Genomic DNA, 27,567 nt, shown 5'->3' on the forward strand with positions numbered 1-27,567 from the left:
ACTCTGAACTGTTGGATTTTGACTGAATTCAGTTCTTGAAAGGGTGTTTTGTAATTTGGATTTTTGTTTTCCCTCCAGTAAAACAAGCGAAGGGCATGTTTCCTTTGCTGTGCTCTGAAGACTTTTTTTTCTTGTTTTTTTGCTGAGCCTTGACAATTCAAATAGCCAGAACATCTTCCTATGAATAAATATCCTATTCTGAAATAAATTTTGCTATCCAAAACTGCTTTAAAGAATTTTTTTGGCTGAGATGTATTCCCCAGGTGCCTTCATATCTTGCAGATTTTTGAAATGTGTTATGCTTTAAAGAGGTAATATTGGAAGCGATTCTGTAAAAAGGTTATTGGCTTTCATGACACAGTGGTTATTTAGTTCTTTCTGCTTTAATTCTTTTTTTCCTCCCAACATCCCAGCTTTAAACTAAGCCTTGGCCTCTGCAAGTAGAGCTGAGCTGGTCTAGCCCCTTCCCCGCAGCAGGCAGCCTCTGTACCTGCTAGTGGCAGAGGGTACTTCAGCTGTCGGTGAAGCTTTTGTGCTTAAAGGTTTGTTTTGGTGCTCCATGGGGGAGAGCTTTTTCCTTGACCCTGGTCCTGAGCAAGTTGGTGTGATGTGGCCCTCCTTTGAGCAGGGGTGGGACGAGCTGCTCTCTCCAAGCTAAAGACTTGTGTCTTGGCTCAGGCAGACAGTGTCAGGATTGGAGCTTCCCTCTCTGAGCGTGAGTAGGGCTGACCTGCACTACTTATCTGAATTTATTCTGTCAGGCTTCTCCTATCCCTGTCTCATTAGTACATGTGATCCAGATTTTTTTTTTTTTTCCCTGATTAATTTTTATCTCAGTGATGAGGGAAGCTGTATGTCAGGCACACTTCCAGGTGAGTTTAGCAAGACTCTCTTTTATAAAAGAAAGTTCTTATGGATGTGTCAGGAAGATGCTGTTACCTACACAGGAATTCCCTATGGTCAGACAATAGCAGTCTGGTCTCTGAGCATGGTGTCACCATGCTGTCCTTAGTGACCTCTTTTTTAATGTTTGACTGCATTAGTGATATTGAAGCACCTTAGGTGCCCTGCTTCATAAAATGGCTATTGAGCAGGAATTCCACGCTACTGAAACACGTTATGCCAATGATGAAGTAATTTTCACTTATTTTTGACTCCTTGCTGTTTTTCCTCTAGCTTGCACTAATTCATATTTCCTCTAACCCCAAAGTGATGTCCCCCAGCACCTTTCCTTTTAAAACCATCCCAAGATAGTTCTTGACTTAGGTTCTGAAGGATGAAGATTATGTCCTTTTTAGTTCCTGTCAGTCAAAACTCCCAATATTCATAGATGTAAAAGATTCTTTTTTTCCCCCTCCTGCTAAATGCTTGTCCTCAATTCTTCCTTTTGGTAATAAGTTTCTAAAAAACATCTACCCACTGTTTTTTAACTTTTTTTTAATAGCTTTCTAACTACACAGAATAGAATGTAATTATGTAGACCGCCATGTGCTATCAAACTCAAAAATCAGTTGTAGTTATCTCTAGAACATCAGTGTTGTGGGTTTTTGTAGCATTTTGTGAAAAAAAAAGTCATCTGTCTTCTATGTTGGTACCCAAAATACTTCATTTGGGAATTATCTAAACTAACTGGTTATCATAATCACAGCAAGCTATGAAAAGAAGTCTTCCTCAGAGGTAAATAGTGTTTCCTGTAAGTTTGTTTATGCTCTTAACAGCTTTTTATCATTAAATCCTCGTATATGGATAACTAGGTTTGAAGAATAGATGGTACTTCAGCAGGGATGGTTTCAGTGGCAGTGTCACATGGAGCTAAGGAACCATGGTGGTTGGTGTGATAGCTTCCCGCCGGAGCAGAAATCTGTGGAAGGCAGCACTTTTGGTGACCTCCTGTGCTTGAGTTCGTGATCTGGGGTTTTCATTCTCTTCCTGGCATCCAGCAGGATGGAGCAAGGGGAGGTCAGGAAAGCTTCATCAGGAATGCGATGGTTCTGGCTTAGGTTGCGTGGCCATCCCCAGGGCATCTAGAGCTCTTGGAAACAGTGTCCTCAGTTAATGTCTTTGGTTCAAAGTGGTTCTTGTTTTCTCCGGTATTGTACAATTTGCTGTCTCTGAGAAAAGCTGCTGTAAGTGCAGTACTAGTGTATATAGGCAGCTCTCTCTTTTTCTGTGCTTGTTTAAAAGCTCTGCTTAACCTGTGAAGATGGAAGGAGAACTCTATGCAGGCAAGCACAGAAGTTTGTGTTAGGGAAAATGAGTCCCATCTCCAGTTCCATCCTTCTTGAACACAAGCTGAAAATTTTGGTCTGATGCTTTCTGGCTGTCAGGCACCAGTGATGCCTCTGTCTTTGGAAGGCCGGCTCTTGTAGGGCTTCCCTCTGTTTATCAGGGACGTTCCTCCTCCAGCCTGAGGTTCAAATCTGAATTTATTGACATTTTCTAGGGAAAAAAAATAAATCTGTATTTCTGTAGTATTTGGGCTGTACTTTTCCCAGTTGCATGATGAGTACAGCTGGTGTTTGTAGAGCTTATGTAGTTACCTGTTGGGCAGAGAGAAGAAGTAGCTCTTTGATAACTGATAAACTTTGAAAATTATTACAGTTTAAGACCTTTAATTAAATTATTTTGGAAGTCAGTGTCCTGCTTGGCTGAATACTGTTGTTATAGTATATGTATAATTTTTTTTTCCCCAAAAAAATTTAATTTAAATGGATATTTTAGTTTCTGCTTTACAGTAACTTTGAATATAGGAGTGACTTGGATTGAGGGATACTCACTCTAGTCTGCACTGTTCAGATGCTCAAATGCTTCACAGCCTGTGTTTGCAGCATTGTCTGTTCATGTACTTGGCTGTCCCAAGTGAAATCTGAATACTTGAACTAGTGTTGTAGGCTCCTCTCGTGTATTACCATTTTTTACCTTTGTCTGTAGAAGTTACCTAATCAAAAGTATGGAAGCAACTTGTTAAAAGCTCAGGGTTTGTAATACTGGAAGATACTGGGGCAACTTTTTTTTCTGCTTTAAAAAGGGGTCTTATGCTCAATATCCACATTAAAAACAAAACAAACAAAAAAAAAACCAAAACAAAAAAAAAAAAAAAAAAAAAAAAAAAAACACCACAAACTAAAACCCCTAACAAACAAACCTAAAAAAGTAGCTTGTTTTCATTCCCTTGCCCCTGTGAAATGGGTAGCTGTTGCTGCTGCATTCTATGCATCGCCTCTAATAGACTGCATTAGCTTCCTATAGACTACTCCATCAAGTTCAGGAGTGATGTCCTGGTCCTCCAAAGGTCTTAATGGTTTGAGGCTAGGATACCTGAAATATGCACCAAATGACCAAACTTGATCTGATGTTACTGGAATCAGTGGTCTCTAATGTTGGCATAGTATTTTTCATTTATTCTCACACTAGTTATTAAAAGATGCCTTCTGTCAGAACAGAAATACTAGAATGTTTTTGTAGACTGTCTATGGAGGAAGGAAGGTTGTCTGATGCATGCCTAGAGGACCTCTAAAAACAAATAATAAGATACAATTCTCTTTAGATGTCCTGTTTTTTTTTTTTTTTTAATTTTAGTGTGTTTTTCTAATTTTCAGTTATAAAGATGGCTATTAAGTGGCTTCTAATGTTTGCTGTTGCTTTGCATAATCACTAGTTTAATCTTGTAAAGATTTTATGGCTTTTAATACGTTATCTTTTGTAAAAATAATAAAAATGTGTAGCATGTGTAGATGTGAAGCATTTTTCTTCAAATTTTAAATCTATTAAATAACATAAATGGGTTTTTACCTGGTAACAATTTGGTAAACACTTTATAATAAACTGAATTTGTGATGAACTAGCTAACTTTCTCATTTCATTTTGACTTCTCTAGAGAAGTTGGAGGTTGCACCACCATCTCCAGGACAACTGAAACATGGTAAAAGAAGAATGTTTGTTGAATGTGATTCAGTACTTGTGCAGTCTGTCTTTGAATTGCTTCATCTTTCTTCTGCAAATGCTGGTCTGTCCTCATCCCTGTCGTGTGGAGTAACAGAAAACGAAAGCAAGAACCTACAGTCACCCTGCCTTCTTTATTTCATAACACCTTAGCTGGAGAGTGTGCACCATTTAGTGAAAGTAGGACAGAAAGCCCAAATGAGACTGTGCTATTCAAAGCCAGTAGCAAACATTGTTTTTGTAAGCTGAGCCATGTTGATGCTGCAGTACCTTGTGACGGCTTTTGTGTTTAAGCTAAAATGAACACATTGTATTGAGAGGAAGCTTCAAGTCTAACTTGCTCTCAGCATAGTGCCCAAACAAAATCAAGATACAGACGTTCAGGTTGAACAGTGAGATATTTAATGCTGTATGACACACAAGTGAAAACCACCGTAACATTTGCAGATTTAGCTGAAAGAATTTTGATAACAATTGCCTAGCTCCAAGCAATACTCTTAAAATATGTGCATGAAGAAGGTGGAGCTCTTGCACACGAATAGAAAGGCACTTGCAGAGGAAGAGGCTTTATTTCGAGCAAGAGAAGAAAGCAGGGAGTCTGGTGAGACAGTTTGGCAATCTTCATTGATACTGCAACGTCAGTTGGAAATAGATAAATAGTATCAAAGTTTGTGTAGTTTTAAATATTTCTCTTATGCAGTAGTAGGCATAAGTGGCTTCCATCCAAAATTGTACAAGTATTTGCAGAGTAAGTTGTGACTGGTTCTTCACAAGCCGTTAGTAACACTTATGTGTAGCAAAGGGGTTTGCCAAAGCTGCCAGAAAAAGGTCACTAACAGAGGTAGTAGGAAAGGGATTTTGTGTATGTTCTCTTTATTTCTTTTAAAGGCAGTATTAGACTGACATTTCAGTAGTCATGTGAACTAGTGCACTCCCTTATAAATATTTATTTTCTCTTTGTTACTTATTTCTTTTAGTGTTCTTCCACAATGCATTACCTTTTGTAGGGTTTGGATTTTTGGATAACGCAATTATGATTGCTGCGGTAAGTTAATTATTTAATGTCTTGATTGAGTCAGTAAAATTCATATTGTTCAAGTAGTATTAGAGTAAATGAGAGCTTCAGGAAGACTCTGTTTCCTCTGTATCAACTCACTAATTTCCACTTTAATTTTTCTTTTTTAAAGAAAATGCCCATGTTCAACTCAGCCTTTGCAGATTCCCTTTCCTAATTTGTGCTGCAAGACACATTTATGATCATGTAGTTGATACATATTTTTTTTTTTTGTACCAACTGATGGTAATGTGATTATAATGTGTTGATGAATAGGTCTCCAGGGGTTTTACTGATGTGTTCCTTTGTTCTGAATGATGCAGGCAATGTTAGTGCTGGTGCTGATTTGTATTGATACAGACTGGCATTTCTGAGTAACACTGAGATATTTTCCTGTTCATTTGGAAGATGAAATGGGCTAGTAGAACAGGAGGATGGATAAAGGCCAAAGACACTGTTCCTTGTGTAGAATTATAATTGACAATGGGACCTTAATCATGGGACAATTCAAGTGAGAGGGGACCCCAGGACTCCCTAAGTCTCTTGTCTTGCTCCTGCTCAGGACCTCCTCAGGGTCTCTGATCTAACCTCCAGCTAAGTGCAGGGTCAGCTATAAGGTCAGATTAAGTTGTTCGTGGTTTTATCCTGTGGGTCTTGAGAAGATCCAAGGGCAGAGACTGCACAGCCTGTCTGGGCAACCTATTCCAATTGTTGGCTGTTCTCACAGTGGAAGACATCTTCCGATACCCAACTGCAACATGTCTTGTTTTAATTCATGCACATTGTCTCTCAGCTTTGGACCTTGTACTGCTGTCTCATCATGCATTTCATTCTGATTTTGTTTCCTCAACTGAAAAAGTAAGGAGCTGCAATACTGTGATTTATTTGTTTGCTCAGTATTTGTAGAAGTTTGTGTTCAGAGCTGTACATTCAGCTAAGAGTTACAGTGGGGAAAATGGTATGCAGAAATAGGGATTACAGTTTTGTCCATTAAGTGGCCATTATGAAACTATAAAATATTAAAATAATATCAGAAGTAAAATTTTGTCGTGGGGGAAATACATACTCTAAGAGGGTAGGAGCAGTGCAGATCTAGTAGAAGTAATGTCCATTTATCCTTTCAATCTTAACATAAACAAGCAGGAAGCAATACTTTTGCCAGTTGAATCAATACAATGTATTTTAACTCCAAATCCCTTAAATAATGAGAACTCTTCTTTTTCAGGGAACCCAAATAGAGTTGTCAATTGGAGTTGTCTTAGGAATTTCAACTATGGCAGGCAAGTAGTAAAAATGCAGTATGTTTAGACTAATATTGCATATTCTAGTATTTTAGGCTGAAAATGGGCCACAGGGCTGGAAATTGCTCTTCCTTGGTCTTGCAGATGCCTTTCCTAATACAGAAACAACCTGTGGTTGAAGCAAGGACGTATTCCATTTGCAGAAATGGAATTTCAGTTCAAATAGCTTTTGAAATGCTTGGTGGTTTTAATCTAAAAGTTCAAATCCTGGGTCACTTGGGAAAGTGTATTTGCATTTTGGTAATGGAACTGCTCTAAATTCCCTAGGGTCTGATATTTATTTATGTGTATATATGTATTTGTAAGTTGCTGTTTGCTTGTAGTGCTATGTGAAGATCAGTGTTGGTGTCCTTTTACTGTGTTGGCTGGTGTTCTTGGTGGCCTCTGCCTCCATGCGATACCACAGGAGGGCCAAGCAGCCGCCCTGCTCCTGCACTGGGCCAAAACTGATAAGCTTTGCTTGACACCTTTGGCGCTTCTGCAATGTCAGAGGCAAAAATCTGCTCATGGATGCACCAACTGCTGGTGCAGCGTTGCTTGAAAGCATGCAGATACCTTAAATGAAAATGTGTACAGCAGAACAAATTAATAATTTGGAAATTTGTAGCCCTCTGTTGCAATGCAAGACAGTCACAAGCAAGCTTATCTCAGTAAGGTCTGCTGTGAAATCATGTATTTTAAGTGTGTAGCTTTATTCCATCATATGTACAGTATTTATTCCTAAACTGACACAGTTCTTGGATATGATGAAATGTTTATCAAAGGTACATACATGTGTCATCGTGTTTCAATGGCTCCTGTGCCTCCTCAGGCTGTATGAAACTGGCAACAGCACATGGGCGTTAGAACTCTGATCTGAAAAATAGTTACATTGATTTCCAGGTGATAGTGTTGTCTTTTTGTATTTGTCAAGTTTTCCTCATAGAAATTGAGAAAAACAATTGTGCTTCCTATTACTATTAGTCTGCTGCTGTTACTACAAACTGCAAATAAGGTCAGAAGGAAAACTCTGAAAGAAAAGAAACTTCTATCAAGTCTTTTATGCTATATATACTGAGAAGAGGGGAGGAGCTGGTTGGTTTTGTTTGTAATTAAAATAATACTTTGCACTCTCCCATTCTCTTCCTTCTTCCTCCCTTCAGCTGCAGCTTTGGGAAACCTCGTTTCAGATTTAGCTGGACTGGGGTATGTCTGAACTTGTATTAAGACTATTTTATTTTTCTTTCTCTCCTGAAAACACTATGGGTGCTACTGAACTAAAATACTTAAACTGATGAAATTTCTTTATTTTTCATCCTTACTCTTGAATTTTGCTTCATTAAACTACATGACTGTAGAAATGTATTCTGTCCTTGCTAAGAAAAAGTTGGAATATTGCGTGGTTCTTGTTGGGGTTAAAGCTACAGTGCCATAGTTCTGAAGCAGAATAACTCTCCTGCTATTATAGTATTATGTATTTTAAGTGATAAAATAGGGGTTGACGTTTAACTTGATTCAGTGTAGGCTGTAGGTAGTGCTTGCTTTTAAAGGAAGTATTAGAATTTTTTCTACAAAAAGTATGTTTGTTAAAATACAAAAAATGGAAAAATACATCTTTTTGTGATATATTTCTGTGATAAAATATACCTAATATACCTCCTCAGATTGTTATGCCTAGATCTGAAGACATTTCCTTCCCCTCAGATAAAACAATTATGTAGCTGAAGTGTCTTCAGAACTAGGCACAGATGTACCTAACTTTTTTATTTTTTAAAGGAAATTTCTGAGTAATTGCTGAAAGTAAAGCTGTCTGTTATGCCTCTTTTTCCCACTTTCCCTCTAACTTTTTTTTTTTTCTGCAAATAACAAGGCTTATTGCTAGCTAGTGTGTGTGTGTAACATTTCCTTCAGTAAAGGTTACTTACAGGCTCTGCAAAAATACAGTAAGAGCCACACTGGTTATGTCTTACTACATAAAGTTTTTCTGGAAATATTGCATATTAAAGCACTGAGAAGATCAGTTAGTTTACATTGCAAAATGTGGCCATCAGAAGTCTGAGCACTTTCCCACATTTACCTCTCGATGGCTTTATCAATATGCTGAAGGAAAAGCTATTAATTTTAAGTGCAGTGCTTCAAATATTTCAAAATCCTCACTAGGAGATACTGTCAGATCCAAAATTGTTTGTTCTTGTTTTTTTGTTCTTATAGTCTTGCAGGTTATGTAGAAGCTTTAGCTTCACGACTGGGTCTGTCAATCCCTGATCTGACACCCAAACAAGCTGATATGTGGCAAACACGTCTCAGTGCACACTTGGTGAGTATCCTGTAGGTAGGCACTGTTTTCATGGAGCTTTTTTTGTTTAAATATGTGATAAAGCCCATTTGTCAGTTTTGCCATTAAATAATTAACAACCACCAACATTTTGCATGTTTCCTGGAAGATTGACTTGTGAGCCTGTGTCAGGGAGCATCATGAGACTGGATTGTTTCAGGCTTGGGTGGGTTTTTTGTGCAACAACCCCTGAATGACTAGTAACATGGATAGTCTCTGCAATGACTTCATGTATGCTATACACATACCTGGGGTGAGCTCTGGCTACTGTGAGAAGATAATTTATTTGAAAGTTAGGATCCCTTGGTAGTTTGCTCCTATACCTTCTGTGTGAAGCGCTTGCTGTTCATACCCCTGTGCTAACATGTATTCATTTCTAATATTCTATAATTAGCTTGAATATGAAATTAGTTTTCCCCTGTGTAAACTTTTAACTTCTGAGTAATATTCACTGCCTGGGTTTACAGTTATGGGACACTCATCTTGCAGATTAATTTTCAGGATGATTACTTAATTAACATTTAAACATTTGAAGCAATCCCACTTCAACAATAAGAGCATTAGTTTATTTTGATTAAAGAAACAGATACTTCTTTCACTTTGCCAGAATGAACCTTCATGGGGAAAAAATATCTTTGCAGATTTAAGAGAAAAGAAACAATACTTGTTGAGGAAAAGTTAGGGGGCAAAAAAAGTCTGCTTTTAGCAGTGATAGATCAAAGCATTGAGCAGAGAAGAATTGGCATGTTGTCAGAGGGCTGCCCTCCAGTCTGTCCAACAGAAGAGTCTTCTGGGTGGAAGCTGAGTCTGTGGCAAAAGCCTGTCATTGCACTGCAGTTAATTCACAGCACTTTTCTGTTAAAAGACTTCTGAGCATCTTTACCTGTATGCTAGCATTTTTTCTTTTTCACCTGTTGCAGCAATAACTTGTATAAAATCAGCCAAAATGAAAACTGTTAGCATAAGAATGATTCAACAAATTGATTATATCCCTTTAGAAGAGGATAACCCTGTCTGTGTCCCTGGTCCTGAAGACCTTAATTAGAGACCACATTCAAGTGTGTGGGTGTGACTAATCATGGGATGGAAGTGTTGGAAGTGTGGGAAAAGCAAAACAAGTGAAGAAACTGCAAGATACATGTTTCTTTAACACATGGTGCCCAGAACAAACACAGGACAGGATGGAGATCCGGTGATTTGTGTTGTCATGGCACCAAGGAGGAATATGAAGTGAGGTGGAGACCATGTGGTCCTGTTCTTCCACTTTTTTTCAAGGAATGTTTTAACACAACCATATAGATTTATCTCCTGCTCTTCCCCTTTTCCCAAGGCATGTTTTGCAGAAGTCTGCAGACGCTATCTCACGTGCTTCCTCTTTTCCACACAACTGCCTGCTTTTCCCACAACTACTCTGTGCACATTGCACCAAGGAATGTGCTGTGTCATTACTCAAGAAACAATGGCTTGACCACAGTCCCACCCACTCACACATACACATTTAGATAAATACTACCCTGAGTTTGTATCCAACTCAGAGGGATGATTATCTGACACCAGTTCGGAGGGGCAGATTGACAGGTTTGTGCTTTCACCCTTCCCCCCTCAGAAGGGATGCCTTTTGGTAAGATTTATGCCCTTAGCTATGATGAGCTATTACCCTGGAATTAAGTGTGTGATTGCAGTTGGTTTTGTGTGTAGTGCTGTATAGCCAACTGCAGTTTGTGCATTTATTGTAGGCAATCTCGAAGAATCTGTAGATGTTGCATAAGAATAAACTGTACTGTTCGTGAACCTGACTGCTGCTTTTGAATGCAGCCAGACCTACAGCATACGAGCTGTTCGTGCATCTGGTGTCGGGCCTATAGTCACAGCACTGATTGGCATATCTATTAAGAGAGAAGTCCAGCCACCCCTAGCCCCTCTAGTCTCTGAGGACTGGCTAAAACGCAAGGGGATTAATCTCTTACCAAATTAATTTGGCACCTTAAATGCAACACCCGTTGTCTCAAGTTTCTCAACACTGTCCGCCTACTGATGACGATGTGGTTTGGATGCTGCTTGTGTTACTTCTTTCTCTCCCCTTGACTTTTACATCTAGGTCAATTGTGAAATGTTTTCCAATTTGTTGTTGTGGTTTTTTTTTTTTTTTTTTTTGGTCTTTGCCTCGTGCTTTTTCAAGCCTTCACATTTGCAAGGAATTTCTTGTTCCTGACTTTGATAATTTGCATTACTGGATACAAGAAGATGCATTTATAATTGCACCTAAAATGTGTGTGGGTGTTGTTTTTTTTTTTCCCCCTTCACTGTCTTTCTGGCCATCCTTCTAATCCTTTGAATCTGTTTCTTCCCTTACCACCTGTGCAGCTCTTCATGGGTCATTCCCTTTCTCTTTATTCAGAATTGTCTTTTATCGCAGCACACGCTGTTTCTAACCTTGTCATATCTGCCTCATAGATGATGTTTCTAGTCTGCATGCTACGAAAAATGTGGCTCCCAACCAAAAACTAGAACAAAGGGTCTGTTTTCCTGGTTGTGTTGGTACTACACAGCAAATGAGTAGTAACAGTGAGAAACTTAATCTTTTCCTCCTCTCTCCAGGGTAAAGCTATTGGAGTGACCATTGGCTGCATTTTAGGAATGTTTCCTCTGTTGTTCTTTGGTGATGAGGAAGAAAAACTGGAAGAAAAAAATTAACCTTTTTACAAGACATATACAAATGTAAACTACTGTACCTCAATTATTCAATTATGCTGTCAATATTTAGGAATTAACAGACAGTAAAAAAATGTATAGACTTGGGAACAAAACCTTCAGCATGTCGTTTTATGGAAACACTAATTTATTGTGGCTTTGTTGTGTTCAGTACTTCTTTTTATAAGATATCATCTAACTTTTTATTTAATTGTAAATTTTTGATGTGTTTTCCCTAATGGCAACTGATGTTTACCACTTTCCCTTTGACCTTATTCTTAGATGGATTATTATTAATCCACCATGGATGACGTTATCACTCTTGAGTTGCATATTGGTTGCTTAAAAATTGTAATTGCATGACAAGAATCCCACTGCTGTCCATCAGGTCCTTCAATGCAGATTATTAAGGATGTCAGTGATGAGTGTTTTGAAGTCCCTCACTTTGCAAGATGACTGGTTGCCCCCTCACCAGCCATCATTTTGCACTGACTTTAGATTAGATATTTTGGTGATCTACAACAGTCTAGTTTGCATTTTTTCACAATTCTGACTATGTGTCTCTGAATTGTCTTCTGAGATGATCATTTTAATGCTTTGACAAGGTAAGTGTTTCCAATGTAGGCTCTTTACCAAGTGCATTTTTAGTGGTGTTTTAACACCTTCTGTACTTCCATATTCTTGCTTCTTTTTTTCCTTTGTAAACAGTATCTTGAGAATTGAGTTAAGATATCCTTAAATTTGTCTTCCTGAGTTTTGAGTGTGATATTACAGAATTCAGACCAACTGTTTCAAAAATACAAACAACTTTTTTTTTTTACTATTGTTTTGCTTAAAATAAGGTGTGAGTAGTTGGGGTGGACGAGGCCAGGGAACACTTCAGTGTATGAATGAGTGCTGGCATTGCAAGTTTGTAATGGGTGGTTCAACTGAAACAATAGTGTACCGTCAGTCTGGATTAGAGGACCTGATTTGCAGATTATAACTTTGTATTTAAGATTAAGCCTTTGCTACTTTTTTTTTTTTTTGCTGTGAGACAATTAGTAAAAACAAAACAACAAAAAAAAGGAGACTTGCGGCCTTTTTCCTTTTTTGACTTTTATTTTGGCAATATTTCTGTATTATTGATCTGACAGTGCAATCACATGTACCTGCTTTTTTTATATGGTCAATAAATTAATTACAACTACCAAATATTCATAATATTTCAGGATCTGACTTGCCAATATCATATGCTAAACTGGTAACTGTTGATTAGAGGATAGGATTTCTTACCTGTTTGAGTACCATTTGGAAAAGACACTAAAAAGAGAGCCACAGCCAGAGCACTTTGAAAGTTTTACTGTTAGAATTCTTAGCACTTCTGAAACCCAGAAAGAAAAAAAAAAATATCAAGTCCCCTGATGAATTCTGTTTGCTGTAGAAGAAGTCTTATTGTAATATGTACATTTTACAGAGGTCAATGCTTATCTCTTGGTCATAAATCTGACTTCTCTGTTCTCGTTTCTAGGAGCCCTTTAACCAGCAGTATTGAAACTTTGACATCAACCTTTAATGAAAGTGACAGTGTTGTATCTGTTTTTTGAACAGCAGACTTTGAAAACTTGCAGTGAGTAGTCCTAGTAGCATGTACTGTACTTTGTACATTAAACCATGAGAATCTGGACCAAACTGTAAAACAAATTTCAGCCAGGCATAGAATATAATGCGGAGGAGTTCTGGCTTGCGTTTTCAAAGTTGGAAGCTTCATTAAAAAAAAAAAAAAAAAAAAAACAACCAACCAATAAACAATCAACAAAAATTCTCCAACCACACACACAGGGAAAAAAAAAACAAACACATACAAAAAACAATTATGCTATAAGATTATGCACTCTTTCCCCATCAGATTGCTGCTGATTTACAGTACTTCAGTGACAGATTTTTTTAGTCATCCACACATTTGGCTTGCCTTAAACTCTAACTTTTCTTCCTCTGCATGTACTTTTATTTCTGGTATGTTTCTATACAAAGCTGTAAGTACTTCACATGTGTTAGGTGTTTTTTTTAAAAATCAAAGTACACAGCAAAAAATTTTGCATAACTTTTTTTTTTGTAGCTGTTTTTACAGTAATTCCAACATTGTTTCCCATTATGATACTGGCATCTTCACTGGGATATTCCAGCAGTGACCAAACCTCTGTTCTTTGCTGTCATACCGACTGGAACACTGTTTTCATCACTTTTTTAGAGCTCATGAGAACAATCAGAAGGCTGTGTCAGCTGTCATAGTAGTGTTCACTTTATAATGGCAATAGGAAAGACCATGTACTATTGTTAAATAGCTTGTGCATGTACATTGAGTACATTTTGTTGCTGTGTGTCAAACTATTGTACTGCAACCAATGCTTTTGTCAAGAATTAATGAACTAAAATATCGTCAAAGAAATTAATCACGTTGTCTTGACAAAACTATTTAGGTAACCACAAAAATGTGGAGGGCAAGTGGCACACGGGAAGAAATCTTGGGTGTTTCAGGCTGTTGTTTGATACCATAATCAAGAAGGTGACTTCTGGGGTTTCAGTATTTGACAAATGTGAAGAAATAACTAATGTTTTGAGAGGAATAGTGGACCTGGATGCTGAGAGAAAGTGCTTGTTGGGGTCAAGCTGCCACCCTCCGTACAGGAAGGGTAGCTTGCTTTGCCTGCAGGAACCACGCTTGTGTGGATGTGGTATTGCTTCGTGTGGAAGAGAAGATCTGTGCCTGATCCATGCCCCCTCTCCTCACAAGGAGGGTGGGTTTTTCTGGGGTGTATGAATGAAAGTAATCCCTGATGCTCTGATCACTCTTTGTAAAACACTTAACTGAGAAGACAGAGCATTAACAAAGCACTCCTCTTTTTCTGTTGTCTTCTCCCTCCTCGATAAAAGGAAAAACAGACACTACAGGCTTATTCAGAGACTTCAGTATTGCTCCATTTTTATTCTATCGGTTTGTCTTGTGTTCACAGGAATTTTTTGCATTAAAGGGCTGGTAGACCTGAAATTGTGTTTATTTCAAAATGCTGTCTTTTATTGTAACTTAAAATATAAATGTATTTTTGACTGTATGTTATCTCTAGGGACAAAGAACATGCATCTGATAATATGATTACCCAAATCTTCTCGACAATATTTTCTCATTAATGTACTTTTACATAAATTATTTGAATTCAGACAACATATTTTGTATTGTCTTTAATTAAATTGTCAAACTTTCTGTAAACTTTTGTACTACAGCAAAGCTGTTCTGTGTTTCTTTATTAGACCAGATGCTGGAGGGGAAATGTTAATAATATCCTGTGGGTATTCAGCCTCAGTTATACTAAACAGGAATTTATTATTTAAGTTATAAGCAGGTGGTCTTTTGTCACTCTCATAGGAGATATCACCGTGGAGCGGTACTTCTCTCTCTTCATGCTTGGAAGAGAGCGATTTAAACAATTAAAATGTTTGTGTGGTAAATTGGTGGTGTTTGTGGTTAATATTAGTCAGAAGTCCACTTGCGCTTGAACTTCTGGAATTAACTGGGGTTTTGTATGCACACTAAGCCTTTTTGAACCTTCCTGGACTTTGGAGCTCTTTGCTTTTTTTCACTCCTTGGTGAGTTCCTTTTGTGGATGTCTATGCATAAAGAAGTGCTGTGAGTAAAACATCTGTACTGGAAGGATGGTCTTATCTCATTTTGACAACCTGTATATGTTGGCTGTTACTTTATTCTGATTGCAGTGTGTAGTGGAACACTTCATTAATGTTGTTCAGAGAGTCTATCACACTTCTAGCCAACAGGTTTCCCTCTTCTGTCTGTTTTACGTGGTCTAGGGACAAGCTGTCAGAGTGGTGGAATATAAACTTAAAGACATTAATAAAGTATTGAGGAATTAATCATTCTGCTCTGAGAGTCTTATGCCTCTGGAATTTTTTTAATCTAACAATTAAGAAAATAGCTAGAGCTACTCCAGGTTGCAGTTAATGCTCTCAAAATTCAAGCTCCTATTTGGAAGTCTTTCTGCAATGTTTGTTAAGGCTTTTACCCTTGTCTTAGTGTTCAGGACCCTTGGCATCCATTACTTCAAAATAGTATTGGGGGGAGTGGGGCACAGGCCACAGAGTGTTTTGGGCCAACTTGGAATTTAAGTCAGTTAAGGTACATGCAGAAGGATTTTTTTTTGGTTTGTTTTGGAAGACTACCTCTCCCAGTCAAAACAAACCCCACCTTCTAGAGACCTCTGAGGTTTGCTCACCCCTGCTCCCCCAAGAGACTGAAGTCACTAATACTTGAGCAGGGCAGTCTTTGAGCCTCAGGTATGTAATTCAGAATAGTGACCTTGGGTAGCAACAGGGTGTGTGGGGTGCTGATGTAGTATCTCTCCTGTAAGTAGATGATGCCAAAATAGGGCCTCTTGCAGCAGCATGAAGAGAACTGGCAGGAAACAGCTCTGGTTTAACAGTCTTCACTTTAGTAGTCCATAGGTATCTAAGCAACTGGCTTAAAGAATGATGCAGCTGTGAATGCTACTCCACAGTCTCAAGAGTTGCTCCTTCTGTGTATGTGTGCAAAGATTAAGTCACTGTGAAACTATTTGTGACTTTAAACCTGGTCCATTTTGTGTTTTATTCTTGATACTGTGCTTATCAGAGAGTCTGATTATGAAAAGGGCCTTATGCTTTTGCCTAGAGGGTTTAAGCCCTTCCAAACCTGTAAGTATTGATATTATCTATCAGTAAGTAGATTGTTTTGCAACGGATTGTGAAGTGTACTGAATGGGACCATTCACTAGTTAGAAAACATGTATCTGAAGAGGATGATTTGCCACATTGGACCTACAGCTGTTGTTCCTGTTGGGAAGAGATTGTCACTGAGCAGGATGGTATTCCAGTACCACAGACTGTGCTCTTTTTGCACAGCACTGCTGCTTGGATTTGGTAGGGTGACCTGTTTGTGCTGTGGTGATGCTGTCTATTTTTGCTGAAAATGGCTTTTCTCTTATTTCCCGGTAGGAATGAAGAGGAAAGGGAGGACGATGGGACTCTGCTGGGTCGTTTTCCCTGCATGGGGATGCAGAGAGGAGCTATTAAAGAAAACTATGATTTGCGTTCTCACTACTTCCTTGCTGTTCTCTGTGCCTCAGAGTGCTTTTAGCATGCTGGGAGATTGGAATAAAGAGGTGATGAGGCTTCACTCCCCCATTGTGGCTTTTCTGCACATTTTGACTATTGAGCTGCCAATAATCCCTGCACTGAAGTAACTGTCAAAGGAAAAATGATAGTAGAATACCCCCTTCTGGAAACAGGAGTCCTTGAATAGGAAGAGGAGAATGATTACAGGTGATTTACCTTTGCAATACAACTGCCTAGTTACCAAAGATCACATCAAAAGCAAGTTAGATCTTAAAAGGTGAACAGCCCCTTTTTGTGGAGCTTCAGATAAGCTTTGATGCAGATCTGCAGGTGACTTTCTCTTCACGGCTTCCCCTGGTTAGCTACTTGCTCCATTTCGTGCAGGAGCACAAAGGTGGTGTTTTCCTTATCCCCCCTTTCCTCTGTGAGAGCACCAAAACCTCTAAGGGATGGCAGGACTGGGAGAGCGGCTGTGAGCAGAGCCATTGCTTGTAAGAAAACATCCCAAGAAGAGGTCATGCTGTGAGAAGCAGTGTCATCTTCATTTATAGACTTCAGTTGCCTTTTAAAGGCAAGCAGACAGTGGGATGGTTCCTCTGGGAAAATAAATTTTGTTGGATTGTGTTAATTTATGCCAAGGGCTATTACACTGGCAAGCTGAGGAACAGGCCAGCCCCTTATCCAAATATTTAAAAAAGTAGAGACTACCTACATTGGAAACCTTAACATTCCTTAGGATAACTGTCTCCTTATCTCTACAGTAGTTTAATGACCTGGCTGTGAATTTTGGCAGATTACAAAATCCTGGGAAAGCCAAAATGCAGTTGCATGTGGTGTTTCTAAAGGTCACTCAGATGATGGGTGAATGGTTTGGGTATTCATGAACTCGGTCGCTTGCAGATATCCTGTAGGCCTCAAGGCTCTGTTTTCATGTATGTCAGGGGAATTCTTGAAATGGAATTTGTCTGCCTAAATGTGGCCTTTTCATTGTTGCAGCTGGGTAACATCACTGGGTTACCTACACCATGACCCCTTCGCAGATAGTAGAAGCCAGCACTGGAGAATGTATTTCATCTGATGTATTGTAGGTGTCCAGTTCAGGCTGGGATTGGCCATGCCCTGCAGGCAGGAGGTTACCACCATACAGTCACTGCACTGAAAATACGTTTATATTAATCCTTATTGTCCTCTATTCTGCAGGCCATGGTGAGTATTTAGAGCATGTTGGGAGTTTCAGCCCTATCCTTTGCCCAGAGTTTGCACAGGTTTTGATTGACCTGGCCTGTGCCATCTTGCTTCTGATCATTGAAATTATTAGTTGTGCAAATTAGCTTGTAGATGAAATGGAAGAATTTATTTCAAAGTGAAATAACGAGTTCACTGGATGGAAACTGTTTCCTGTTGTAAAGCAAACCTACTTAAATTGCAAGTGGAGCAGCTTGGTAGCAAAGAGGGGTGGCAGGGAAACAAATGACTTCTTTTAGAAACTTTCCCACGGGGAAGAGCTCCTTTCTGGATGGCCTGTCCTCTGTGACACTCCATGTGGGTAGCAAATTACAACTTTTTGTTTTCAGTTCAGCTGCTGTGACAAACAATGCAGCTGTCACGTGTTGCACAGCAGTGAGGCTCCCCATTGTGATTTACTTTGCTTGAAAAATGCAATCTGTTACAGAGTGGCCAAGAAAAGGAAACTTAAATAACTAACATGCTGCTAAATGCTGTCAGTTTGACCTTGCTGAAAGTTGGTATCACACAATTGTAGGCCAATGGTGCAATGTAGCAAACACTGTTACTGATGAATCATGAAGAAAATTGTGGCCTACAAAAAAAAATGCGATTTTTGTGAATATTTTTGCAGCTGCTCCTTAGTGCTGGGTTTGCTTGTCTCCTCGAGTCACTTGTGGTTCTGATGCCTGCATGGGGGGCACATAATGAAATACTGAGGAATATAATTGCGGAAGAAGAGAATACAGAAAGGAAGTCAAAGAAATACAAGCAAATCACTGATTTCATTAAAATATCTGGAAAAACAAGAGCAGCAGTGTTTCAGTCTAAACCAGTATCTTTCATTCTGGCAGTCCCACTGATGGTTGCAAAGCTAGAAGGTTTTTGAGTTCCATCTGATGAAAACGTCTTTGGTGCAGGTCCCATATTGACTTGACTCTGATTTGAACTGAGTCATAGTAAACAGAGTATGGATTTTGTGTATTTTATTTCTTAATCCTTTTATTTTCCAGTTTAGTAAGTTGGGATGCTCCCTATATGTGCAATCAAACTATGAGAGAGCAAGAGTTGCTGTTCCTGTTTTGTGCTTGTCATTGTAAATGATTACTGAGAACAATAGTGTAGGGGGTTTTTCTTATATGATAATATAATAGCATATTTTCAAACTATTATCATATGGATCCTAGCTGGCTAAATGGTGTTAGGACAGCATCACATGTAAACAAATTGTCTCTTTCCTCACTCTGAATCTAAAATGGGAGAAGTTGTTAGGATGCACTTTCTTTTCCCCTGTAATCATAGAATAAATCAAGTCAGAATGGACCTTCAAGGTCATGTAGTCCAATGCCCTCTGCAATGGGCAGGGACAACTTCAGCTAGATCAGGTTGTTCAGAGCCCCGTTCAACCTGACCTTGAATGTTTACAGGGATGGGGCATCTACCACCTCTCTGGGCAACCTGCTCCAGTGTTTCACTACCCTCATTGTAAAAAAATTCTTCCTTATATTTAGTTTAAATCTTCCCTTTTTTAGTTTAAAACCATTAGTCCTCATTCTGTCACTACAGGCACTGCTAAAAAGTCTGTCCCCGTCTTTCATATAGGCCTCCTTTATGTTTTGAAAAGCTGCAATAAGGTCTCTGCAGAGCTTTCTCTTCTCCAGGCCGAACAACCCCAACTCTCGGCCTTTTTTCACAGGAGCAGTGCTCTAATCATTTTTGTGTCCCTCCACCCATCAAATCCATATCTCTCCAATTTAAAGAGAAGGATGTTGTTGGGGACTGTGTCAAAGGCCTTACAGAAGTCTGGGTAGATGACATCTGTAGGTCTTCCCTTGTCTACTGATACAGTCGCTCCATAGAAGGCCACTGGGATGGTCAGGCAGGACTTGCCCTCAGTGAAGCCATGTTGGCTGTCTCAGATCACCTCCCTGTCCTCCATGTGCCTTAGCATAGCTTCTAGGAGGATCTGTTTCATGATCTTCCCAGGAACAGGGGTAAGGCTGACAGGTCAGTAGTTCCAAGGGTCCTCCTTTCTACACCTTTTAAAAATGGGTGCAATGTTTCCCTTTCTCCAGTCACCAGGGACTTCACCTGACTGCCATGACTTTTCAAATATCATGCAGAGTGGCTTGGCAACTACATCAGCTGATTACTTCAGGACTCTGGGATGCATCTCATCAGATCCCATAGACTTATGTATGTTCAGGTTCCTCAGGTGGTCACAGGCGTGATTTCTTCTTACAGTGGGAGGGACTTTGCTCTCCCAGTCCCTGCCTTGACGTCCATCCTTTTGAGAGGTGTGGGAAGGGAGGCTGCCAGTGAAGACTGAGGCAAAAATTTTGCCGAGTACTTCAACCTTCTCCTTGTCTGTTGTTACCAGTTTTCCAGTCATGTTCATCTAGGGGGGGGTACACTTTCTTTGACCTTCCTTTTCTGCCTGACGTACCTGTAGAATTTCTTCTTATTCTTTGTGTCCCTTGCCAAGTTCAGCTTCAGCTGTGCCTTGGCCGTCCTGACCCTATCTCTACACAGTGACGTAAAATCCCTATACTCTTCCCAGGATACCTGCCCTGCTTCCACTGCCTGTGCCTTTTCTTCTTGCTCTTTGGTTTGACCAGCAGGTCTCAACTCATCCATACTGGTCTCTTGCCTTCCTTTCCTGATTTCTTACACTTGGGGATCAAGAGCTCTTGCACTCTATGGGAAGTGTCCTTAAAAATCTGCCAGTTCTGTTCTCCTCCCTTGTTCCTGAGGGCAGTTTCCCAGGGGTTCCTATTGACTAACTCCTTGAAGAACTGGAATTTTGCTTGCCTAAAATTCAGGATCCTGACTTTACTCTTTGCTTGACCCATATCCTTCAGGACTGTGAACTTCACCAGTGCATGATCACTGCAGCCCAGGCTGCCTCCAATCTTGACATCACCAGTTAGCTTACTTGCATTGGTGACCGTCAGGTCCTGTATTGCATCCCCTCTGGTAGGGCTATTTTCTGCCTTAAGAAGTTATCCTCAATGCACTCCAGGAGTCTCCTGCCTTGTCTAGAGCTCACCGTGCTACTTTTCAAGCAGATGTCAGGGTGGCTGAAGTCTCCCAGTAGGACAAGAGCCTGCCAGCACGATGCTTCCTGTAGCTGAAGTAAGAAGGCTCTGTCAGTAGGCTTCCCTTGATCAGACAGCCTGTGGTAGACACCAACCACAAGGTTCCCTTTGTTGCCTCAGTCTCTAATTCTTGCCCATAAGCTTTTAATCAGCTCATGGCTGTTCTTCAGAGACAGCTCTTTACACATTATCCATTTCTTGATGTAGAGGGAAACCCCTCCACCCTGCCTTCTTCACCTGTCCCTTCTGAACAGCTTGGAGCCATCAATAGCCACACTCCAGTCATGGGATATGTCCTATCAAGTTTCAGTGATTACAGCTAGGTTGTAGCTTTCTAGCAGCACGGCGGCTTCCAACTCTTGTTTGCTGCCCATGGTGTGTGCATTGGTGTAGAGCCACTTCAGCTGGGCTGTTGGCCATGTTGCCTTCTTATGGGATCGCCCCTTTAATTCCTTTGAAGTATTTTACTGGTGTTCCACTGTTGGCTCCTATTACCTCAGGAGCCCTTGGCTCATCTCTGTAAGACTTCAGGTGTGCCCCAGTGCACCCAGTCTGTCTCAGAGTAACAGGCTGAGGGCCCTCACTAGCACCCCATCCCTCTAACCTTGGCGTGTCATCCCACAGCTTGTCATGGGAAGCCTGCTATTATCCCTCTCCACCTCCAAGTCTAGTTTAAAGCTCTGTCAGTGATCCCTGTTAGGTCATGAGCAAAGACCCTCTTCCCCCTTGGGGAAAGGTGAATCCCATACGATGCCAGCGGGCCTGGTGTCGTGTAGACCACCCCATTATTGAAAAGCCCCAAATTGTGGCAGTGTCACCAGTCATGGAGCCATGTATTAATAGACTGGGTTCATCTATTTCTTCCAGTGTTGCTGTCCACAACTGTAAGGATAAAGGAAAAAATTACTTGTGCTCCAGGTTCCCTTACCAACCCTCCCAAGGCCCTGAAGTGTCTTTTGATTGCCCTTGGACTATGCGTTGTGGCTTCATCACCACCCACATGAAAGCACAATAATGAGTAATTATTCATAGCCTGTGTTTCACTTAAATTAGGTGATGACAATTATTAGTGTATTTTATTTATTTATGATTTGGCTATTTCCTTTAAAAGACATTTCCAGCCACAATGGAAGATACAGTGGTAGTTAACTTGTTCACTGTATGGTTACCGTACTGGTTTCATGCTTTGTTTGCTTCTTGCTCTTTGAACTAACCATGCAGCCTCCTGTTGCTTTCTGTTATGACACTGATCTTGTATATGTCGTGATGAGGTGGCCCTGAATGTTGTGGAAGAGACTTTCTCATGTAATCCACCACCAAAATAATCTGGCTTGTCTCATCAGTTCATGCAAAACAGGGTAAAAATATTCTGATGAAAACCCTTTAAATGTAAGTCTCCAAGATATGCCATGACTGATACACACTTGTGATCTGGTCTAGTAGAGTCATGAATCTTTGTTTTGGTCCCTGTAGTTTTTTAGGAAGGATTTAGGAAATCATCTGATCCAGCTCTGCGGGTGGATTGACTGGGACTCGGATGCCCACGTGCGGTCCATAAGCCTGGGCATGGCAGTGCGGGAGACGTGGTGCCCACATTGCACCAGTGCCACTGCGTGCCCTGAGTTCTGCCACATTGACACCTCTGATGAGCTCAGGTGAAGCCAACAGTAACTCCCGTGGTGAGCAGAGTCCCTCGTGGGGTAGCACCCACGCTTTATGCCTGTGAAAGCGGAGACCAGAGGGCGAGGGCAGAGACTTGGAGCCTGGAAGTCTCCTGCTGCCAGGAAGCACCCGTTTTAGAAAGAAACAGACTGCAGCAGGACAAGTGACAGGTTGGTGACTGCTGACGTACCAGCGTTTGTGTCCTTTGATCTTGCATATGTCTGGAACCATTTTTGACTTAGTATACACTGTGGGCTTTGCATATTTTACCTCACGTCCTCATCTAATCTTATTCTGGGCAAAGTTTGCTGGTAACTTCCTTTTGATATGTTGGTGATGGGGTGATTGCTCTTATTTCCTCTAGGTTGTAAGAAAATGCAGAGAGAATGGTGGTGACACAGAGGGTTAGAAAGAAAGGAGGGAGAGTTCCTGCATTTTCTCAACATGCTTTTTTCTTTTTATGGATACTGGAGATGTGTAAATGTTTGAAAAAAATAAAAAAGCACCCTTGGCTGTTGATGCTGCTGTCCATGAATGACTTCTTCCTACACTTGCCAGTATCATATCTGGGATGTTGCAGACATGTGATGCTGTAGTTCTTTTGCAAACTGTGGTCTACAGCTTTAATATATTTTGCTTTCAGTAGTGTTTTGGTTTTTTTTTTTTAATAATCTTCATTTTTAACTGTTCTCCAGATCGCTGCTTTGAATTATTACTTCACAATGTGTCATACTAAGTCATTCCTCCTCATGGTTTTGGTATATGTACACTGAAAAATATTCATAAATTGAAAAGATATCCCTTCTTTTATCCAGTCTTATTCACTGTTGAAACATACTGCTCTTTTCTGTATATCCCATTAATCATATGTAGGGCTATTCTCTTTGCAAGTAAGCAAGCTCCGTTTTCCTGTGCTTATAAACACAGGATGGACTATTTCAGGGATTGCCATGAGATAGCTATAACAAATAGGAAAATTTTACTGCTGTTACTTCTCCTTCCTCCTGATATTACTGTCTCTGCAGTCAAAACTGTCTCAGCCTTCAATACTGCACAAAGCAAATGTTCTTAATTTTCTCTCACTTCCAGATTTCCAACCCTACTGACTCCTAACACTAAGTGGTTATTGCTTATTTTTTTCTACATGTGCAATTAGATTTTATTTTGTATTAAAAATGTTTGAATTTCCTCCTGACCTCTCTGAATCCTTGTTTGCAGTATCCTGTCACTAGCAGATGTGTGAGCAGTAGTTGAGGGAGAAATATTTTTATTTATTCACATTTATGTTTTGCTTTCTATCTTCAAAATGCCAATTATGTCAAACTGTCATTATTCTTGGCATTGCTGACCATCAATATTTTTTGCTGTTTTTCTCCACAATCTTTGTGGCTCTCTTCTTCTTTTCTAGCATTTTTTCCCCATCATTTTCAAGAACTATTAAATGTTCAACCCACAAGAGGAAACTCTCTGTTTTTGCTCATCTTAGAAGCGGTGAATCAATTTATAGAAACTGGCAGTTTTGTCACTTAATAACATTGCTGGAGGAACCTACGGCACATCAGCTTGTCATTCTGTTTGGAGGGTAGGATTTGTCTCACTTAACTCTGGCTATCTAGAAATTATACGTACCTCTGAGGCACTCAGAGAGTCAGATAGACATTTTCAGATGATGCTTGTGCCTCTGCTTCCGAGGAGGAAGCTTAGCCCCAAAGAGGAAGTTCTGCCCCAAACTTTAGACTTGTGGATGCAGGTGAGGTAGATCCAATGTTGGCACCTTATGGCTTTTGAACTGGATGCAGATTTCTGGCTCCTCAGGGCTGGATCCTGTGCTCACAGTACATCATGCAGTGGGCAGTGGGGATGGGTTTGAAGGTTTGCTGCCCAGCCATCCAAATTCTGAGAGAAGATGAGCCAGCAAAGACCATTGTATATCTGAGTCACTGCGGTGACTCAGCCCAGTGAAATGGGCATTTGCAGATTGTTGAAAAACTCTGAGGGCTGTCCCATGTTCAGTTCCCTGACTTCTGTGACTCTTGGCTGGATGATGGTTTTGATACATGGCTTGTAGGTTCTGGAAGGTGGGTGATTTTGCAATCAGTATAAGTGAAAAGAAGAATAATAGTAATAGATGAGACAATTTATTTTTACATGACTGTACTCCAAACGGAGCAAACTTAAAGCTATAATAAAGTATTTCACCTTTAGGACTGGACACTACTGAACTGAAAATAAAGGCATAATTTCTGGTTGCGGTGCAGGATTGGCAGACTGACATTTCTGTTGGCAAGCAACAAAAAAGTTACTGTCCTTCACTGAAAAAAGAGGGAGGCTGTTACGTTATTGGCCTGAAAGAAATACAGTGCCTCATCCATATTGGACACTTGCCCCAATGTCTTAAATCAAGTGACTTTTGGAAAAGCAGCTCAGATTCTTTGCTAAGCTGCTTTTACAGTCTCTAGTTCCCTGTACAGCTTGGGAAACTGGGCCAGAACAGATACGGGTAATGGTCTACCAGGTTATCTAGACAGTTTGAAGCAGCTTTGTCAGGGCTGTATCCAGAACACAGTAATAAATGGAAAATGTGCTAAGACTTCTGTGAAATTAATTAAACAGATGACGGGGCCTCAAGTCCAGTGGCTGCTGGTCTGGTTCTCCACCATAAGAGATGCATAGGTTTTATTAGCAGTGGGCAGTATTTGTATAGGGTGCACGATGAGTGTCTGGGGAAGTGGCAAGGCCCCTTTTCCTGGAGCATAAACCCTGGTTAAACTTGAGACTAAGATGCAGCTGCCACAGGATGACCCTCTGTTGTGTGTACAAGACATATCTACCCGGGACAAACTTGTTCTGTGCTAAGACCTGTGCTGAGGCCACACCAGTTTATTTCTTGAGAGTAGCCCTTTAGCTGAAGGTTGATAGAGCCTATAAGATCTGTACACAGGTGAAGAGCATCTAATCATAGATACAGTGCATTCCTGCCCTCTACAATGCTTTAGGCTTATCATTTGTATATTTACTTGGACTTTTAACATTGAAGTACGTATATAAGTACCAAGGGTCTAGTCTGTTGAATCTGGAATCACTCAGGTGTGGGAAGATGCTGTTCAGTGTCTCCTTGCAGAAATGTTCTGGATAGAGGGTTCATGGTATGTGAGGTACAACACCAGCACTGAATAAGGTGTGAGTGTTCCTTGAGCCTAGAAAACGAGGACATTTTGTGGGCACCAGATCATTTTGGCCAAATGATAATAAAGGTTTCTCCTTATGATGTGGAAAAACTGGCTTTTCTTTCACGAACTTGACAAATTCTGGCACAACACTGAGACCATGGAAAGTTTCCACCTCTGTTGCTGTTGTCTCAGTGTGTCTTCTGCCTGTCTGATACAGTCACTCGTCCTCGCGTGGCTGCAGATCCCCTTGCTGACCTGATGTTCAGCCTCTAGTCACATGGGTGAAAAAGTCTGCTGGAGAAACTCATTCATTGAGGGAAATGCTGGCAGACAGCATCAGTGATGGAAAAGGGCTCATAGCAGCCAAGTCTGGCACCAGGAGAGATTTGGGTTCACACCAGAAACAGGGAGATGTGATGCTTTTAAAAATCAATTTGGCAATGGACACAAAAATAACTGTCATAGCAGCACAGTGCAAAGTCCAGCTACTCATATGGAATGCTCAGTGTCATGGTAAGGAGGCCTAAAAAATTGTCTGAAACCCACATCTGGCAAAAGGAGAAAGGGAAGTAGAGCCAGTGGGGAAGGGAGGCAGGATGAAAAGTAACACTGAAAGTCATGGTGGCTGAAATGCGATGTAAGCTTTTTGAACAGGGATGTTACATATATGCGAGGGATGCCTGGTGCTGTGGATCTTCACTTAGAATGCCAACGGTGGATGGATCAAACAGGGAAGTGTGAGAGAAAACAGTGTTTGGGTGTTAAAAACTGTGCTGATGGGGGTGAGGGAAAGTGATGGGTCAGAGTCATAGAGAGCGGTGAAATGAAGGAGGAATGAGAATTAACTTCTAAGTAGTTGAAAGATAAATAAAGAAGAAAAGATGCTTCAAAATCTTACTGGTGAACCAACTATATTAAAACCTTGTGGGGGAGTGTGGTCCTTTATGGATATTAAGGCAGGCAGCAGGAGTACAGGGATGTGCCTTGCCAATACTCTTTGAGTTCTGATGGTGGGTGTTGCTGTGAAAATCAAAGATGTTTTGGTTGATGATCTTAAGAGATTGTATTTTGTTGCTTTGACCAACCTACTTGAAAGGTTTGGAGTCTGCATGGTTTTCCTATGATCTCAGGATTTTTTTCCAAATGTTGTATGACTTATTTGGCAGAAGGGTGCAGGTTTTTTGCATTTCAAATGGAAATTTAATAAACTTGGGGAAAAAAGATACTGTATAGCTCAATAGCAGATAGAAGTAAAGGATTTTTCCTTTCAACTGTCTTCAAACAAAGCCGTCTTCATTAATATGCATATTTCAGAACACATACTTAATCATTAATCTTAATGTAGATGATGGATTTAAGTCAAGAGGCAACAAAGTTAAGTCAGCATATGAAAGGCTATGGTATATTTCTTTCACCAAAGAGCACATTTATCTTGATGACATCTCTGTTGGAGCTTCAGCAAATATACTTTTCCAGGGGAAGTATAGGGAGGAATAGCTATTCACCTGACTATTCATAATACAGACCTCACTCTGATGTTATATTAGTTCTTCTTAAGCAAAGCATGAATGTGTGTTGTTTTAGATGAGCAGATCAACTGGATGACAAATCAAGGATCATCTTTATTTGAACTTTAAAATAGCAATTTATCTTGTGGTATATGTGTGTCTTTTCTCAATAGTTCTAACTGAATTTGGATAACTTTCTACAGAGATGATGGGCTCAGTGGACAAGTAGAGGGGAATGGATGTTGTTTATCCTGCCTTTAGCAAGTAGACAGTGAGGTGGACTGAAAATTGCCTGTATGGCTGGGCCCAGAGCCATGTCCAGCCGGAGGCCAGCCACGAGTGGTGACCCAGAGGTTGATACTGGGGCCAGTACTGTTTAACCTCATCATTAATGAACCTGGATGATTGGGCAGAGTGCTCTGTCAGCACATTTGCAGATGATAGAAAACTGGGAGGAGTGG

General features: G+C 40.3%; 1 protein-coding gene across 2 annotated transcripts in view; it reads left to right on the forward strand.

The window, feature by feature from the left end:
• The window catches only part of TMEM65 (transmembrane protein 65), a 32,410-nt gene extending 19,335 nt beyond the window's left edge, over nt 1-13,075 (forward strand). For both annotated transcript variants that reach the window (XM_042786140.1, XM_042786141.1), the window contains 6 exons: nt 3,878-3,922; nt 4,920-4,987; nt 6,222-6,276; nt 7,440-7,482; nt 8,488-8,593; nt 11,210-13,075. In XM_042786140.1, the coding sequence (XP_042642074.1) occupies nt 3,878-3,922; nt 4,920-4,987; nt 6,222-6,276; nt 7,440-7,482; nt 8,488-8,593; nt 11,210-11,305 (413 nt within the window). In that variant the 3' untranslated portion in view covers nt 11,306-13,075. The remainder of the gene's footprint in view (nt 1-3,877; nt 3,923-4,919; nt 4,988-6,221; nt 6,277-7,439; nt 7,483-8,487; nt 8,594-11,209) is intronic.
• Nucleotides 13,076-27,567: the final 14,492 nt, after the last annotated feature.

This window comes from Tyto alba, unplaced genomic scaffold, assembly GCF_018691265.1.
Source record: "Tyto alba isolate M040663 unplaced genomic scaffold, T.alba_DEE_v4.0 Super-Scaffold_9, whole genome shotgun sequence".
Taxonomy (NCBI): domain Eukaryota; kingdom Metazoa; phylum Chordata; class Aves; order Strigiformes; family Tytonidae; genus Tyto; species Tyto alba.